We start from the raw sequence: 16,863 nt of genomic DNA on the forward strand, positions 1-16,863 counted from the left end.
TCAGGTACTTATCTGAAAATGAGCTACATAAACACCTTCATTCATTCTTTACTGCCCATTATGCTCGACAAATTCATTTTAATCGAGCTGACAAATTCCGAAGATAATACTGTAATAAAATAAAAAATCTATACCATACTTATTAAACTCCATAAAAAAAAAAAAAAAAAAAAAATTGAAAATCGTTTATCATCAGGCAACAAAGACCCATATAGGAACATACCTTATCTACATACTAACATGCCTGCATATAAATTTCATAAACTTAAAACTAAACACTATTTTGGCAATAAAACGGCGTTGAATCGACTCTTATATCGGATTCCGTAGTTCCTCGGAACTTCCGAAACACGACACCCTTCGGCCAAAAGTCGATTATAATGTTAATGGATAGCTTTTGTCGGTTCAACTTAGAGCCGTCATTTTATGAGAACTCGCTACATGACGTAATCAATATTTTAATAAAGACTCCTAAATATGTATTTTGTGTTCTGTCATATCATATTAACACATTGAGTGCCGGGAACCCGCTCGGCGGGCACTCTGTTCGTAGTTGCTTTCCTCTACAAAGAAGGAAAACGCTAGAATCGGCTACGTGTGTGGCGCTACGAAAACGTTGGCAGTGAATGCGTTAATCCAAAATTAACGGTGCATATGCATAGCATTCGGGAGGTTATCTTATAACAAACACTATAAGCACGCCTGCTTTAAAGCACGGTAGTAAATGCTTGGTCCTACTCGCTTTACATGTTCGATGTCGTACACTTGCTTTACAATGCACACTGCACATACACTACACACTACATATCAAATGTTTATTTTACTATTAATTCTAATTCGGAGTTGAAGACCAATCTGTTCGTGTTGAAGTATATCAAAATTGCCTGGCCCTCAATAAATTAAAAGTTAATCCTGATATCTTCTTTAAATAATGTTGGTATGCATCAACACGTTAGTGCATGAGTAAATGAAAACAACAAAAAAAAACGACGCATGGAACATAGTAATTTTCCTGCCTGAATTTTGAATTCAAATTGATAACTCTCTAGAACCCGAAGGCACACAATCATATATACTTAACATGAAACTGGGTTATGTTCAGAATGTTAGCCACTCTTCAATTTCCCAAAAATTATCGAAAGTCATCAGTAACCAATATTACTTACCTAATGTAATAATCGATTATATAAAATTCTTTCAAATTGTAATTGGTGTAGATAAGTAATTCATCGCATTTTATTATATTAAATTCTTTAGACTCATGTTTTAGTTTACGAGTACGAACAGGTAGTACCTACTGTCTTGATATTAATGGAATGGTTCCTAAATAAAAGAGTACAAATATTTAACTTAGCCGATTTTTTGGGATAGTGGTTATTCTGAGCATAATCCTAGCCATAAAACGGTGACTTCACAAGCCTGTTTGGCAGGTTGTGCTTCACGAAGCTGAAGCTGCTGCTGCTGGCCATCGAAATCAAGGGCGAGGAGGGCGCGGACAGCAAGATCTCCATCAACCCTCGCAGTGCCAAGATCCACGCCAACACGCAGGGCTTCTTTATTGCGCAGTCCGCTGATGAGGTTAAAAGGTAAAATTATGTTTGAAGTATGTTCTTACTATGTAGGTATCCATATTGAACACGATCGAGGAGAGAACCCCTTTATTCAACTCACTTATTAATTACCAAGAAACCGAGATATGCAAGTAGCATAGCTTTTAGGAAATTTCGAGTTTGGGCTGTAAAGCTATTTACACAAATTGGTAGCGTGTGAAAATTAAGTGTAAAATAACATACATATGTCCCTAGCAAATATGACCAGTGCCAAAACCATAAAACAATCGTGCAAAAATGTTGAAAAAAAATCAGTAGGTATACTAATAAAAATAGATCAATGATAAAACAAGTAGGGTTTTATCTAGTATGGACAGTTAAATAAACTCAATAATTGTTTTATTTTTTCAGGGCTTGGTATTACTGTAAGGCTTGCCACGACGACATCAAAGATGAAACACTCATCAAGAAATGCAAATGCAAAAACTGTAAGATCATTTTCTTTACACTTAAACAAATTGAAATTTCTTGTACCGAGTATAAATAGCGTAGTCTACTGTGAAAAGTGTAGGTTCAGACATAATACGCAATGACAATGGCTAATAAAATAAAATTCATAGCTAACAATAATTCTGTGACATTCTTTCTGGGAAACAATAAATGTTCACGGACTGTGTCTTGTAGAATTGATCACGAAAGAACACCTCTGTTAACTCTTCCGATGACTGTCACATTTTCTAACACTGTACCACGGACACGTTGACACAGCAGACTTGCTATCGACCTCACACTGTTAACCTTTGTTTCTGTGAGATTAATGGAATCTTGTTCGGCTAAACTTTTAGTGACCGCCCACCAGCGGAAGGTTGGAGCCGACCTAGGTAACTTGCACCACACCTAACCTCACAAATTGACGTTTTCCGATTATTTTTCGTGTCTATATAATTTTTGAGTTGCTTTAGTGGTGTTGCGTCCTGTACCTCACAGACTGGATCGGCTGCAAAGCATCTCTTGACCCGTGCTCGTTCACCACCCTATATTTAGCGATCATTGTGTTTGTCCGCCGCTCGAGAATGGATAATGCCACGATAGGATCAAGCACTCTGACACTTCACCATTTTTCTATGCCTTTTGAGAATCTCGCTATGTACTGATTTGTATCAATATTGAGAGGATTTAGTGCATCATACAATACATCCGACTACTGCCAATTGATTGTCAAATAATTCGGAACAGGGACTGGACCAACTAAGCAGTGTCTAAATTACCAATATCTCGAAGGACGAAAACAGTTCGGTGCAAAATTTAAAATTAAACGAATTGATATGATGCACTTCAAAGCCCAGAGCAAAAAGTATATTGCATGTAAATAGGAACATTAAATATATGTAGAGTTTATATCACATGCGGCAAACTTGCACCGTCATTTGTCCCAAAACACTTAGTTTATTGTGTCTGTTAATCCACGAAAGCATGTCTCAGAAAAGTCAGAGTGTGAAGAGAATCATAAATGCTAAAATATAATAATTTCCCTCATCGAGATTGAGCTAAATAAAAAACAAAAGACTTTCCAGAGCAGTTCCGGCTTGTCTGTGCTAATGACAGTGACTAACGCAAGGTCAAAGGAAACCTAACGATGTCGCTATCTCATTACCTCATCAGACATTTTGGCAGGATCGGATTCATACTGCAATGCGCAGATCAGTTGAAATAACCTAAAATTAAATTATGTGAACACGCTCCTACCAAATGCTTAACCGATTGATCCCGCAACAGAAGAGACAGGAGCGTACCTTCGTATGTGTCAGTTTTTGCATTTTTACAGATGTTGGAATGATGATGATGCAGACTGGGATGGTGAAACAGATTAATTCATATCGGGGTTTAGACGGTACGGAGCTGAAACAAAAGCTATTACCTATTACCGTACCTCACAACACGTTTAGTTTGTTTGCATCAACTAACCATGCTCATGATCGACATAATGTACCTACCCGGAGAACAGTAAACGCTAATCTCACGATTAAACGACACACGCAGCGCTCTAGACTAGTGCAGCAAAGCTATTGTCACAATATAATATTAACTATGAACTCGCTTACAGTACTAGGGCTTGGTCCGGACGAACTTCCTACTTCTAAACACAGCTCACGGTGACGGTCGAGTTGTAGGCTATAGGCTAAGGTGCTATATTATATATATTGACTTCATTTTGACTACCTGCAAAACCTAACAATCTGCCCCAGTATTTAAATGTTAGTAATACATTAAAGTAATCTTAGAAACAAGGCAGATAGTTTAGATGTTGGTAATCAAACTGCAACAGAGGCAACTCTCATCTAATTCCTTTTCATTCTTAAACTCTACAAGAAGAAGACTCCTCAGCTTTGCATTTCTGTCTGCATAAGTGCCTATGATTTGCAATCATTGTGTAATGCCCACGTAAATCAATGATTAGTACATATTAATACATGATCGCTTAAACGTGTTGTTTCTCGGTTCAGTGGCTACGTTCAGGAAGGGCGTACGAGCCGTCCAGATGGTTGGCCGGGCAAGTACGTAACCCAAATGTGTTTAACATTCAGTGTACATGTCAATGTGATGTTCTATCGCGACGCGCGGGCCTGTCGCGGCGGCGGTTCTATATATTATAGCAATCTCGTGTCCTGTATCATTGTCTTGTCTGATTCGTTACTCTATGTGCATTATTCAGCAGTTAGATGTTTGCCTCTCTATTAGCGGAACTAAAACATGAGAAGACATTTGTGATGTCATTTGTTTATTTTGGTGTTGTTGTTATTATAATTATATCAATCTCTAAATTTCCTAGGAGTATTTAAAACCCTGATTATTGCATCGAAATAGCCCCTCTGATATTGATGTTGTAAAGTGTAATCTGCTTTCAAAATTAAAGATTAATGTAAAGACCCTGCATAGGGAATGTTTCATTTAGTTAGATGGCCCTGCCTCGATAGCTCCAGGACCGGGGGTCAACGGTGGCAGGTCTGCCAGAGACTGGTATATCATCTCCAGAGTAATTATCTTTGCCTTTATCATTGAGACGTTGAGAATCGTTACTCGTAACTGCTTTAGCCTTTTAAGTAATTACAACGTTAGTACGCTCGGTGCCATCTCCTGATAATATACGTCCCTTAGCCATTTTATCATTTCCTCTTACATTAGCTTTAAATTCATTTACAATTAGGATTATATATTCATCAAGTATTAATGCGTTTTATTATGATATACTTATATAGTTTAGAGCTTGTCTAATAGATTTTATTTATTGTGTGTTAGTTTGGAAGCATGCTGCACGTGGATGTTGTAGTTATTGACGTGTTGTGTTACTGTTTGTATAATCTATAATATATCATTAACATATTGTTTAATAATATTTTGTGTAACTCGATTCGGTTTCATATTTGAACTCGATGTTGTATATATTCAAGTCGTCAGCTTAAATTTTGCACAAACGCTTATAAAGTGAAACTGAATTAGTTACTTTTAAGACGGACTCTGTACGACGAGTGTTTGTCACTCGCTGTCAATGATCGCGACGAGCCAGTAGGTGATGTCGTTGACTGATTGGTGTATTGGAATGCGAATTTGTGCTGATGTTTTGCAGATGACCACCATCCTCCCCCCACCTTCACGCCGCCAGAGTTGCCCAAGAAGGTGCATCATCGAGGTACATCTCAGGATGAAAGACTGAGTGTTTTATTTTAATTTGTTTTTCTCATCGGCCCACTTCCATTGAACGACCAGCAATGTGCTTCCACCGGTGACCGAAAGGTGCCCCGCACTTAGTTGCTTTATCACGCATTTTCATAGCGAGCACTAAAGGAATTTCGATAACGATTCGCGGATGAGGCTTTCATCAAGCATGATCCCAGCTGAAACAGTAGACAAGAAGATGCGTACCTTCTAAAGGACCGTTACATGATCCACATTTTTAGTTGTGATTTTTTCTACACGAAAAACGTTCCGTTTTAGTTTTTGCATCACGTTAAAAGATTTAAAATTGCAAACCCCATCGACCTGCGCTTCTTGGTTAACTCTAAAGCGGATGTTTCATTGGTTTGTACTCCCGCCAGGCATTGCGACCCATTGCATCCGTCCGTTTAATACATATTGTGCCCTTGAATGCTTTGTCGATACGCTTTTGTTGTAGACATTAAATAAGTTCTTATATTGCCTTGAACCCTATTGAATTGAATAAATGTAAATATCAAATATTTTACCAAGTACTTAATGTTAATTTTGGACAACAACTTCCTAAAAAAAAGTTTTAACAAAGTAAAGTAAAGCACTGCACTACACATCTATTTTCAAGGCACGTAATATATTTATTTTTTATTAATTTCTTTACACTATTCCAGGTGAAATCGCGAGAGAACGAGGTGAAGACATTAGTTGTAAGTACTGATTAACCAATAGTTGTAGTGAAAATTTAAAAATAATTGATATTTAACCTTTATGACGTTTATTTCCAGTAATAAACAGAAACCATAGAAGTGCGCCGAATGCTCTTCTGTCTCCAAACGCGAACCAGCTGATGAACACTACGACGACGAGGCAGGTCAACAAGGTCAAGCCAAACGTAAACAGAGCTCCACCTGACACGTAAGTTACAAAACCGTTACAAACATTGACCTGAATTGCAGTCTGTGGCAGCCCTGAACCATGATTGACTGTGCTTTGAATGTGTGTGTATTCAACGCGCTTTCGATTGGTTGTGGCCATGTGTGAATGAACCTAGGGCTGCCCCATATTCATTGCTTCACCTTTAAAAGATATTTTCGTAAAAAAGATGTTGCGTATATATGCCTTATATGTAAAACAATGGCTGCATATAATTATAAATATTACACATAAAGATTATTAATAATTGGTGTAATAAAAATTGCATATAAAAATCTTGTGTTTATCGTATTTTCTTTCTTACTTTTAAACTAAACAGCTTGATTAGATCCCAAAACATAGCAACGCCTTTGACCCTATTTCTTTGTCACGAGATTTATGTTTGGCACTGTGTGCACCGTGTACACGATATATAAATGTCTATATATTATATAAATACAGTGAGAATCAGTTTTTATACAATTTGAAGTTTTTATAAGTAATTATCATAAAATTACACCCGAAAATTTTGATCTTTCACACGGGACGATTAGCAAGGAGCTATTTATTAGTCGATCCCTTAGATATTTTTCTTTTAGCGTATCATGACTTCTAGCAATTTATATTCTCGCTGTTGACTGGAAGCCAATACTTGCCGTACTTGACTTATAAAGAAAAACATACCTGGACTCTCGACTATGAAATGCTAGAGAATAAGAAATAAAAGTAAACACCACATTGGCATTTGAAATGTCAAATGAGGATATTGTTGATCTGTGTTTAAGACCGCTTGTAGCATGATCACATAAATATTAACTGATTTTCACGGTATCTCCCCAACCCGCACTGATTTTCAAGACGTGAAGCTACGGAGCTGTTTGGGTGTTACAGGAACCCTCCGGATCAGGACACGAATTACCAAGCGTACCACCTAGCCTACGAAGTGAAAAAGCTCATGTAACTCAACTTATATATCAGCTAGAATTTTTCAGTAGTTTGACTTTACTATTGTATGATACCGTTGTTGAGACTTATATAGATGCTTGCTTGGTTATTTTAGTTTATGTAGGTAGTACTCGTATGTATTTGTGAAAATAGGATTTGGAAAATAATACTTAATTTTAAATGCATGGACAATAATCGGAGAAGCGAAAAAACTTAAATTTTTCTAATATCTGGTACATTTTAATATAATATTGAATTTTTTATTATCAAATCGACATTTTTATGATATTTTTAAAATAATTATTCTTAATACAGAACCACTGCACTCAACGAAGCTATTTTGTGAATTGCAACTAGAAACATTCGTAATAAGAATTCGTTCATAAATATAATAATTTATGTAGGTATTTAGAGACTAACAGAAAGCTAAGCTTTCTCGGCTATATACTTATATGTCTTCAGTACGAACATTTTCTAGTAACGATTCACTTTATTTCCTATATTTTTCGTATATTTTGGCACCTGTAAACAGCACGGCACTAGTCTTGAAACGACCTAGCATGTCTTATTTTATCAGTTGTATAAAAAAATCGATCCACAGAATGTATGCCTATTTAATTAGTGTATTTATTAGAGTTCCTTAGTTTTAATATTTGTAATTTCAGCAATCATGAAATACTGACGTATAAGAATTAGTTTTTATAATACTCGCCTTTGTTACCAGTTTGTAATTAAGAATCACACAAAGAAAACTTTAAATCTTGTACGTCAGTGAAATAATGAAAATTTCCTTTAACTTTATTTTTGGTTATACCTAATAAGAAATTAGCGTAAAAACAACATCAGCTTCTGGTCGTTTTCTCAAATTTGAAAGATACAGTCTGCCAAGCCATTTTCGTCAGTGGAAAAAAAGCGGCAAATTTTAAAAATGTAGGCGCGAAGGGTTGTCTTCCTATAGAAAATTTAAATTTCGCGCCTTTTTCTAATGACAAAGTTGTCTGACAGACTATACAGTTTTTTTTACTAGACTGTAGTGTAATTTTCTGTAAATATTAATACCGCAACACTCAATTTTACAATACCGCTTACTCAACCAAATTTAATACAAATTTACATAATTTTAATACAATATAAATATAACGTATTTAAAACACCAACGCACTGATCCTCGCCATTTTTTTAAAACTATCTGCACATCGGCAACACTGAGCTATTGCCCGTTATTTATACAATGTACGAATTCGAATTTTAAATTATCTTGTAACCTTTCAGGCCGACGAGTAGGAGCAGCGGTGGCAACCAGAACAGCAATGGCGTGAGTCTGCCAGCGGGCCTGGCCGACGACCAGTCGAAAGATTTCGACTTCGAGAAGACTGAAATGAAATACGACTCCACTGGCATGTTCCATTGGAGCCCCGCCAAGAATCTGGAGGATTGTATATTAGTAAGTAATTTTCTGTGTCGATCTGTCAATTTGCTTATACAATTATTAATTCACCAAATCACCATCATTAAATCGATATCACTACGTATTATAAAACAAAGTTCCCGCCCGTGTCTGTATGTATGTATGTATGTTCGCGATAAATTACAAAACTACTGAACGGAGTTTCATGAGATTATCACCTACCAATAGAGTGGATTCTTGATGAAGCCTTAGGTGTATTATTTCATAATTTGTTAATTATATACGATAGAATCTAGGCCTCTCTGAATGGTCGCCACAAAAGTCTGTCCTTTGCCAGTTCTGTCACGCTCATTTAGCGTACACTAGATGCTAGATGACAGCAATTTTATAAAGATGAATGCTTTTGTTACACTCTCCAACCACAAATCACATGTGTTCTGGCGATAATCTCATTTATATGAATTTGATGCTGCAGGACAGAAACCAAGCGGCGATGACCGTCTTAAACGGCCACGTGGTTGTCTGCCTGTTCGCGGACCCCGACTCGCCGCTCATAGGGCTGCGGAACCTCGTGATGCCGCTGCGGGCCTCCAACTTCCACTACCACGAGCTGAAACACGTGGTGATTGTCGGGAGCGTCGACTACATCAGAAGGGAATGGAAGATGTTGCAGAATCTGCCAAAGATTTCTGTTTTGAATGTAAGTTTTTGTTATTCTTTTTCTCATTTCCGCAAGCAACTCATTCTTTGCGACATCATCTTTACTAAGTCCATTTGCAGATTTGCTGACTATGTTTCGCTATCTATAGGTAGATATGTATTTTTCTGGGGGCACAACAGTGTCCCCGCTAAGTCGAGCAAAAAAGCTGCACGGCCGTACCATCCTTTTCTCGAAGAAGTTCAGGCCATTTTCGACCCCCTATATCTTCGTTGTAGATAAAACTAGAAGCCTGAATTTTCATGCCAAGTCAATCTATTTATTTAAATCATAAAAGATTTTTAATATTAATATGGTCACTATAACATGTTGTTAGGTTAGATAATTACGTAATAACTTAAGACAGAAGGTCCCGTAATTAGGGACTGAATAAATTAACCGACTTGGTACGAGTATGGATGGATCTCACAACTTTTTACGGTAGAAGAACTGTGTTGCGAGACTTGGTTTTTTAACAAGTTATGTTCTTTGTTCATTCTTATTGTCTTCTCTTAGCTGAGACACAGCGTGGATGTGCCTATGCCTATATTACAAAAGTAAACAGAAGCATAGTATGTAAAAATAATTCGCGGTTTCTATAGCTTTTCGATGTGAGGATTCGAAGCAATGACCCAAGCAAGTAGCGTGATTAGTATGATTCACACTCACTCATACACAGCCCAGTATAATAAGACAATTTTTTTATGCTGAAGAATCTAAGTCAATCCGTCAGCCAGAAGCTGGTTTTCCCAAAAAGGGTAATCACGGAGGGAAGTTAAATACCGTCGATTTTGCCAGCACCTTTTATGGCGTTATACTTCAGCCAAACTATGCTTGACAGGGTTCACCGCTAAGCCGAGCCGACTTGCGTGCAGTGAACGTGAACCTTTGCGACATGTGCTGCATACTGTCCGCAAAGGTGCCGTCCAATGACGATCCGACGCTGGCCGACAAGGAAGCTATTCTGGCTTCGTTGAACATCAAGGCGATGACCTTCGATGACACGATAGGCGTGTTAAGTGGGGGGGCGACCAATGGGAGTGCCGCGGCGCAGCCCCCGTCGGGGGCACCGCCCGCGCCTGTGCTGCTGCAGCGGAGAGGGTCGGTGTATGGTGCCAATGTGCCTATGATTACTGGTGAGTGGCAAGTTTCAACACTTACAACCTTTATCCAGCTCTTTATCTTGGCGTAGTCCTAGTTGCGTCTTAAAGGAGCTCGTGATCCAGTTGGCTGCTTAAAGTCAGAAGATAATAGCAATCATATTCTCCATTAATTCATCGCCCATTGACTTTATGTACGCCGGAACTTTTATTGTTAGTTTTGTGTAGCCTGGATTCGCGTTCCGACACACAATTGGCAAAGACGACATAGACGATTTAATCAGTGTTATGGAAACAAAGTTTTTGGAGACTGTCTGGCTGTTCCGATATGAGAATACGTTATAATACCTACTCCCAGCTCTAAAATAACAATATAGGTATGACATCTGTTTCTCGTTCTGTTGCGTTTCTAATTATTTTCAATGTGATACAGAGCTGGTGAACGACAGCAACGTTCAGTTCTTGGATCAGGACGACGACGACGATCCTGACACAGAGCTGTACCTCACGCAACCGTTCGCCTGCGGCACCGCCTTCGCCGTGAGCGTGCTCGACTCCCTCATGTCCACTGTAAGCATCAACGTGACCTTTCGCTGTCTAGAGCTTAAAGATTTTACTTCTTCGCAGAACCAAGCTGAACGAGCGTTGTCTAGTGATATATATAAAAGAACTGCAATATATTTATTTGAGTTTTTAAGTGAGTGGCGAAGAAAATTAGCATGTATATTTATTTATTTATGTGTTACTTAATATTTCTCTTTATTTGTGACTTTTTGTCTTATACAAGATTATAAGGAATTCGGGATCAATTTTAATAATATTGAATGCCTTTCGCTTCGCCTTTTGCCAGATGGAAATTTTATCAGTTATTCCATTGTTCCAGACGTATTTCAACCAGAATGCCTTAACCCTGATCCGGTCGCTGATCACGGGCGGCGCCACGCCCGAGCTGGAGCTGATCCTCGCGGAAGGAGCTGGTCTCCGAGGAGGGTACTCCACGCCCGAGAGCTTAGCGAACCGGTAAGTTATTTCCAATCTGCAATCTTGCTTGGGAGAGTTCTCAGCACTCTGTCATTTTGTATCGCGCAAATTCTTAATTTTACTACGCTATTCATAAACCAAAACAATGGTTTAATAAACGCTATCAAGTAGGCGAAAATCAGGGAAGAGCATTGGACTACCAATAAAGGACTGTTTTCGTTTCAATAAACAGAATGAAGCAATCTAAAAGATGTGCTTTGATCTCCTTTTCGGACTAGAATTTATGCTTCTCTTTCAGGATGTATTAAGCTTGAGTTAAGTTAGGTTAGTACTGATCGAAACGGTACGTAATCAATTATCTTTGACATCGCTTACCGTTTGAACATCTAAATCTTGCATATCTTTCGCGGAAAATTTGCCTCATACTGCATAAGGCGAAATTTTGAGATGTTGCTTATACATTGTAACTAGTAACTCTTAAATTCCAGGGACCGGTGTAGAGTAGGTCAGATCTCCCTGTACGACGGGCCGCTGGCCCAGTTCGGGGAGGCCGGCAAGTACGGCGACCTGTTCGTGGCGGCGCTGCGCGCCTACGGCATGCTCTGCATCGGCCTCTACCGGTTTCGGGATACTTCGTCCTCGTGCGATGCGAGCAGCAAGAGATACGTCATTACTAATCCGCCAGATGACTTCATCTTGCTGCCAACTGATCAGGTATGGCAATTTTCTTGGCTTGTATCACTTTTTCATATATCGTCACCACCATGCGGCGCGAAGAGGAGGATGCGATTACCAATCCGTTGAATGACTTTCATTTTGCTGACTACTGATCAGGAGTACACGAAAGAATATACGAAATGTATCCTTTAGCTCTTTCGCAGGCAGCAAAGAATACGTTGATCAATCCGTCAGACGATATAATCTACCCCGTATGGTCAAATATGATGAATAATCTACTGGTCAAATATGATGTCTGAGGTGCAATCCTAGCATCGAGAAATAGAGTCTCGTTTCTATAATCATATTGTATGCAATATAAACGCTACAGTAGAATCTTTATCATAAACTACATGATATACGACCATACTCTGAGGGGTAAATATGTAGGATATTCTAAACAACTTTTACTATGGGTACAAGTACAACCCCGAAATCACGAAAAAAAAATCTGCCGTCTCATACATTTTGGCGCATCATATGTCAATGTTTTCTTTGGAAAAGCAATTTTTTTTCTCGATTTTAACCTTTTGACCGCCACCGTCGGCTATTGCAGACATCTGAAATACTTGCCAAGGACGCCAACGACGGCTACAGCCGACAGTTTCGCCAATGCAATAGGGACTAACGCGCGACTCCGTAAAGTTCAATTTAGTTTAAATAATCGTGATCGCTTGCGCCCGGGGCACGGCAAATTCCTTCGTTGTCTGGCGTTCAAGAGGTTAAGGATGGGGTGGCCCCATAATAAGAGTTGTTCAGAATGATCTACATTAATTCATTAGTCATTAGCGTACAATCAGACATATCAAAAACACCATGTATATCACAAGAATAATTAGATCTTGATGAATGACTACAGATAATTTTCATTAATTTACTATGTCATTTATGTACCACGAATAATTGTTTAAAAATGTTTAGCTTGTTTTCCATTGGTGTCGAATATGGATTCATATCATAGTCTTGATTAGTCAAATATTAAATAATTTCCAAGTTTAGACGGATGTCATAATTCCTCCGTCATAAAACGTAAATTTTGTGCAGGTATTCGTCCTCATGCAGTTCGACCCCGGCGTGGAGTACCGCTCGTCGCGGCGCGCGGGCTCGGCCACGGGCAGCGGCGGCAAGGACGACGCCTCCTGACTGCTGCTGTGCAGCGCCCTTACCGACGGACCCTACTCCTACATCTAGGCCTCCGGGCTGCTAGGCGGTAGGGCCCGACGCCACTCCACAAGCCCCCCAAACAATTCACTTTTGAGTTATACTATTTTATCTAGGTTGCGCAAACTCTTTGGTTTTATCTTCACGATTCTTTCCATTCGAAGCCAAAATTCAAAGTTTTTGTGGTGAAACCTTTTTTAAATTATTATAACTCGTACCTGATTTTACTTCTTCTTACTTTTAATTATAATTTGGAATTGGCTAGCTAAGTACTAGTTATGTTACTCGTCCACTCATACGGCACAGCAATCTTCACCATACTCTTGAAATGCACCTTTTAAAGATGTATAGGGAATGCCATACTCAGGTTCCTATGTATCTTTTGCACAGCAAGCACTGCCTTCTATATGTCTTGTAATTTGTCAACACTATCTCTTTGCATTGGTACACAGAGGAAACAAGGAGGTTTCTTGGCTGTTAAAATAATGACACTATATTTCAACGAGTTCAGTAAAATAAACCACAACTTGTTTCACATTGATACAGAAAAAATCGAATACTAAGTGATTAATAAATATTTTGGCAGTCATGGGACTATTATCAAACAACCTATGGCAATCATGAACAAAATGCATACATAAACACCTCTAATGCTGAGTCTAACAAGTAATGTAACATTAAACATTGTACCGATTGATAATACCACACCAATAATGTAAAAGTCCAAATTACTGAAAAATATTTCAATGTTTAATTCAGTGCGACACTTTGACACTTTTTTATTTGAAACACTACACAATCCATTTTGAAAAGTGATGAATTGATGATCGACATTCGATTTTATCTACGGTTTTGACAATTGAATTAAAGTAAGTCTCTATAATTGTGTAAGTAAATATAACCATTATTTGTAGCGGTATAATGCTCAATATTAAATGAACCTTTAAAACTTTTAATTGCACTACCGTGTAATTTCAGAACGAATTTAGTATAGGTAATGCATGCTTTATTTACTATTTCTTCTATTAGTGTAGGTTTATTTCTTTCTCTGTAGTTCTTACTATTTTTCTCGCATCTTTTGACTCATTCGGGACGCTTTTTGGGGCTAAAGTATAACTTTTAAGCATTTATATTATCATCGACTGATCGAATACTCTTAAGCAGAACACTTCATACATCATGACACAAATGTGTTAATTAGTTACTCGACACTACGTCAAAGTTATTGTTTTAGTTTATATTGTTTTATATGGATTCACATTGAATCCATCGTTTATACTTATATACTTAGTTTTAAGACACAACTGTTCAAAACTTTAAATGCACCTATGGTAGTAGTATGCATACAGTTCCATCGCTTAGCTTACGTTTTATTTTATCGAACATCTACACACCTTCTTGTAAAATGTCCACTAGGTAGGGCAGTTTAGTTTTTCTTTGAATTCGACGGCTTGAGACAGACGCGATTTAAAGACACATCTTTGAACTTATCGGCGATGGTAACGACAAGTGCTGGCTGATTCGTGATTGGCTGCTCCAGCGCTTATTGTTATCTTCAGCCTAGTCCACAGACGTGTATTTCTTTTCATCTGTTCCTCGCCGCCAACTTATTTTTCAACCTCATCTAGCACCGCATTTTGTTTATTTTTTTAATAAATTTCTATTGATTATTTTGTTTTGGTTTTATTTTGTTTTCCTATTGGGCGGGGGATCGGTGGACGTGGATGGCGGCGCTGCACACACAGAACTCGTTCGCGACGACGCGTCGCTCGCGCGGCGCGGGGACGTCAGTGCAAAGTGTAATTTTGCTGTAAATGTGTGATATTATTTTGGAATCGTCGTTGTTACTGGCTTCTAAAGCCTGCGATGTATTTAGTGTTAACTCCGGGTGCTTTGACGATTGTGGACTCTTCATAGTTTAATGCCCTTTATTGTATTAGATAACTAAGGCTCAACTTTAATCGACTCCACGTGCAGACATTTGACAACCGACTCGAACACTGGTGCAGTTGATTAGAGTTCCTTTTTAGAACTTTCTAGGTAATACGTGTAGTAACATTCGCCTCGCCAATATTAGTGTCATTTCTTCAGATTTATAGGTGACGTCAAGCCGAAACAAACTGACAAGATGTTTGATGAACCTTATGATGTAGATAGATAAATGTGAACCCTTAAGCCCGCCACGGCGTCGCCCGCACGCAAATAGCAGTTATTATAATAATAATTAAAAATACCTCAATTACCTGATAGTAAGTAAAGTTAGTTGAAATATTATATTTAATTTTCATCAAACATCCTGTGTATAGTTGCTCACCGTCACGTCATAGCATAGTGCCACTGACTTGCCTGCAATAGGCGGCTTCATTGCTCACTTCATCTAAAAAGTCATACTAATGCAACATCTGTTACTCGCTATGCGGGCATACGAAGTCAAAGTTCGAACCCAAGAAAATGACTGGATACTTAAATTTTAGAACTTTGATAAAAGCCCCATTGCCTGATAAGTAAGTGGCAGTATAGGCATCATTTCATCCTTCAAATAGAATAGGCAAAGCCGGCCTTATTGCTATTATGGTATGATGGTATGATGTGACGAGAGAATTCAAGTGTGAACAGTCCTGACAACTCGGACAACTGATCCTAGTTCGTAAAGGAATTGAATGCAAACATACTGCCATATATTTTGTAATCCCGCTACATAATCCCATGGAAAAATACACATCAGTAAAGTACAAAAAAATATCCGTGAGACACAGAATGTCAAACATAAGTCCTAAATGATAAAAATAGAAAGCACCATTGGTACCTACGCTAAGTTAAATTTGGACAATTAAATATCAGAATTGTGTTCCATATATTCGATGAACAATAAGGAAGTTATTTACCCCCTAGAGGTCCATTCGTGGGGTCTTAGGCTTCTGTACCCTGTGTACCAACATTAATGTGTGGGCAGGAAACCACCAGTACGCCGATTCTCTGGGTTTAGTCGAAATACCACAGAATTGTGATTACATTATTTGAATAATGAAGTTGATCGAATGGCCAGAGAATAGTTCACAGCACGCATCGATAACAGAATGAAAATATTAGATAAAGTTTTGAAAAGGTTGTGCACGTTAAATTATTAAAATTATATGAAATTCGTCCGTCTGTTCTGTATTGTCGGAGCAGTGTCTTGGCTCGGGAGGCACTCGGACGGCTGTTAGTTCGTATATGATCAGATGTTAGATGTATTCAGAGCTTGTTATCCGGTCGGTAGTGTCCATGCATGCAAGGAGCCCTCCTAGACGCCAAACTAGGGTAATGAGTAGAGTACCTGCAGCGTGCTACATTCAAAACATTTTAAAACAATTTAGCTAGAATGTTGTATATAGTTAAATGTAATTTTGTATGTTACGTAAGAATTTTTCAAAGTACATCTCCTTTGCATTAAAATAGAAGGCTATGACTACATTAAAAAGTTTATATTCAATACTATCGTGTGTAGATTGTTGTAAATTAGGCTTTATGTCTATGTCATTTAGGAATAGTGTTCGGACGTCTCAATGTAAAAATGTAAAATACACGCTATTATTTTGGATTAATATGAATGTTAAATAAGATTAATATTAACATGACGATTTTTCCTTTAATATTTTTATACAGCATTACGAATATTTATCGCAATTAAAAGTTTATAGAGGT

General features: G+C 38.1%; 1 protein-coding gene across 5 annotated transcripts in view; it reads left to right on the forward strand.

Annotated features, from left to right (window-relative positions):
* The window catches only part of LOC133520736 (calcium-activated potassium channel slowpoke), a 94,473-nt gene extending 79,621 nt beyond the window's left edge, over window positions 1-14,852 (forward strand). The window contains exons 13-27 of one of the 5 annotated variants that reach the window (XM_061855353.1): window positions 1,431-1,586; window positions 1,962-2,038; window positions 3,376-3,441; window positions 4,055-4,105; window positions 5,176-5,238; window positions 5,930-5,965; window positions 6,044-6,173; window positions 7,062-7,127; window positions 8,388-8,559; window positions 8,999-9,223; window positions 10,062-10,356; window positions 10,754-10,890; window positions 11,204-11,340; window positions 11,790-12,015; window positions 13,063-14,852. In XM_061855353.1, the coding sequence (XP_061711337.1) occupies window positions 1,431-1,586; window positions 1,962-2,038; window positions 3,376-3,441; window positions 4,055-4,105; window positions 5,176-5,238; window positions 5,930-5,965; window positions 6,044-6,173; window positions 7,062-7,127; window positions 8,388-8,559; window positions 8,999-9,223; window positions 10,062-10,356; window positions 10,754-10,890; window positions 11,204-11,340; window positions 11,790-12,015; window positions 13,063-13,161 (1,936 nt within the window). In that variant the 3' untranslated portion in view covers window positions 13,162-14,852. Of the gene's footprint in view, window positions 1-1,430; window positions 1,587-1,961; window positions 2,039-2,395; window positions 2,432-3,375; window positions 3,442-4,054; window positions 4,106-5,175; window positions 5,239-5,929; window positions 5,966-6,043; window positions 6,174-7,061; window positions 7,128-8,387; window positions 8,560-8,998; window positions 9,224-10,061; window positions 10,357-10,753; window positions 10,891-11,203; window positions 11,341-11,789; window positions 12,016-13,062 lie in introns of all 5 variants that reach the window. The other 4 variants (XM_061855350.1, XM_061855354.1, XM_061855351.1 and 1 more) reach the window with 4 other exon arrangements.
* The last annotated feature ends 2,011 nt before the right edge of the window (window positions 14,853-16,863 follow it).

The sequence above is a fragment of the Cydia pomonella genome, chromosome 8 (assembly GCF_033807575.1).
Source record: "Cydia pomonella isolate Wapato2018A chromosome 8, ilCydPomo1, whole genome shotgun sequence".
NCBI classification, from domain to species: Eukaryota; Metazoa; Arthropoda; class Insecta; order Lepidoptera; family Tortricidae; genus Cydia; species Cydia pomonella.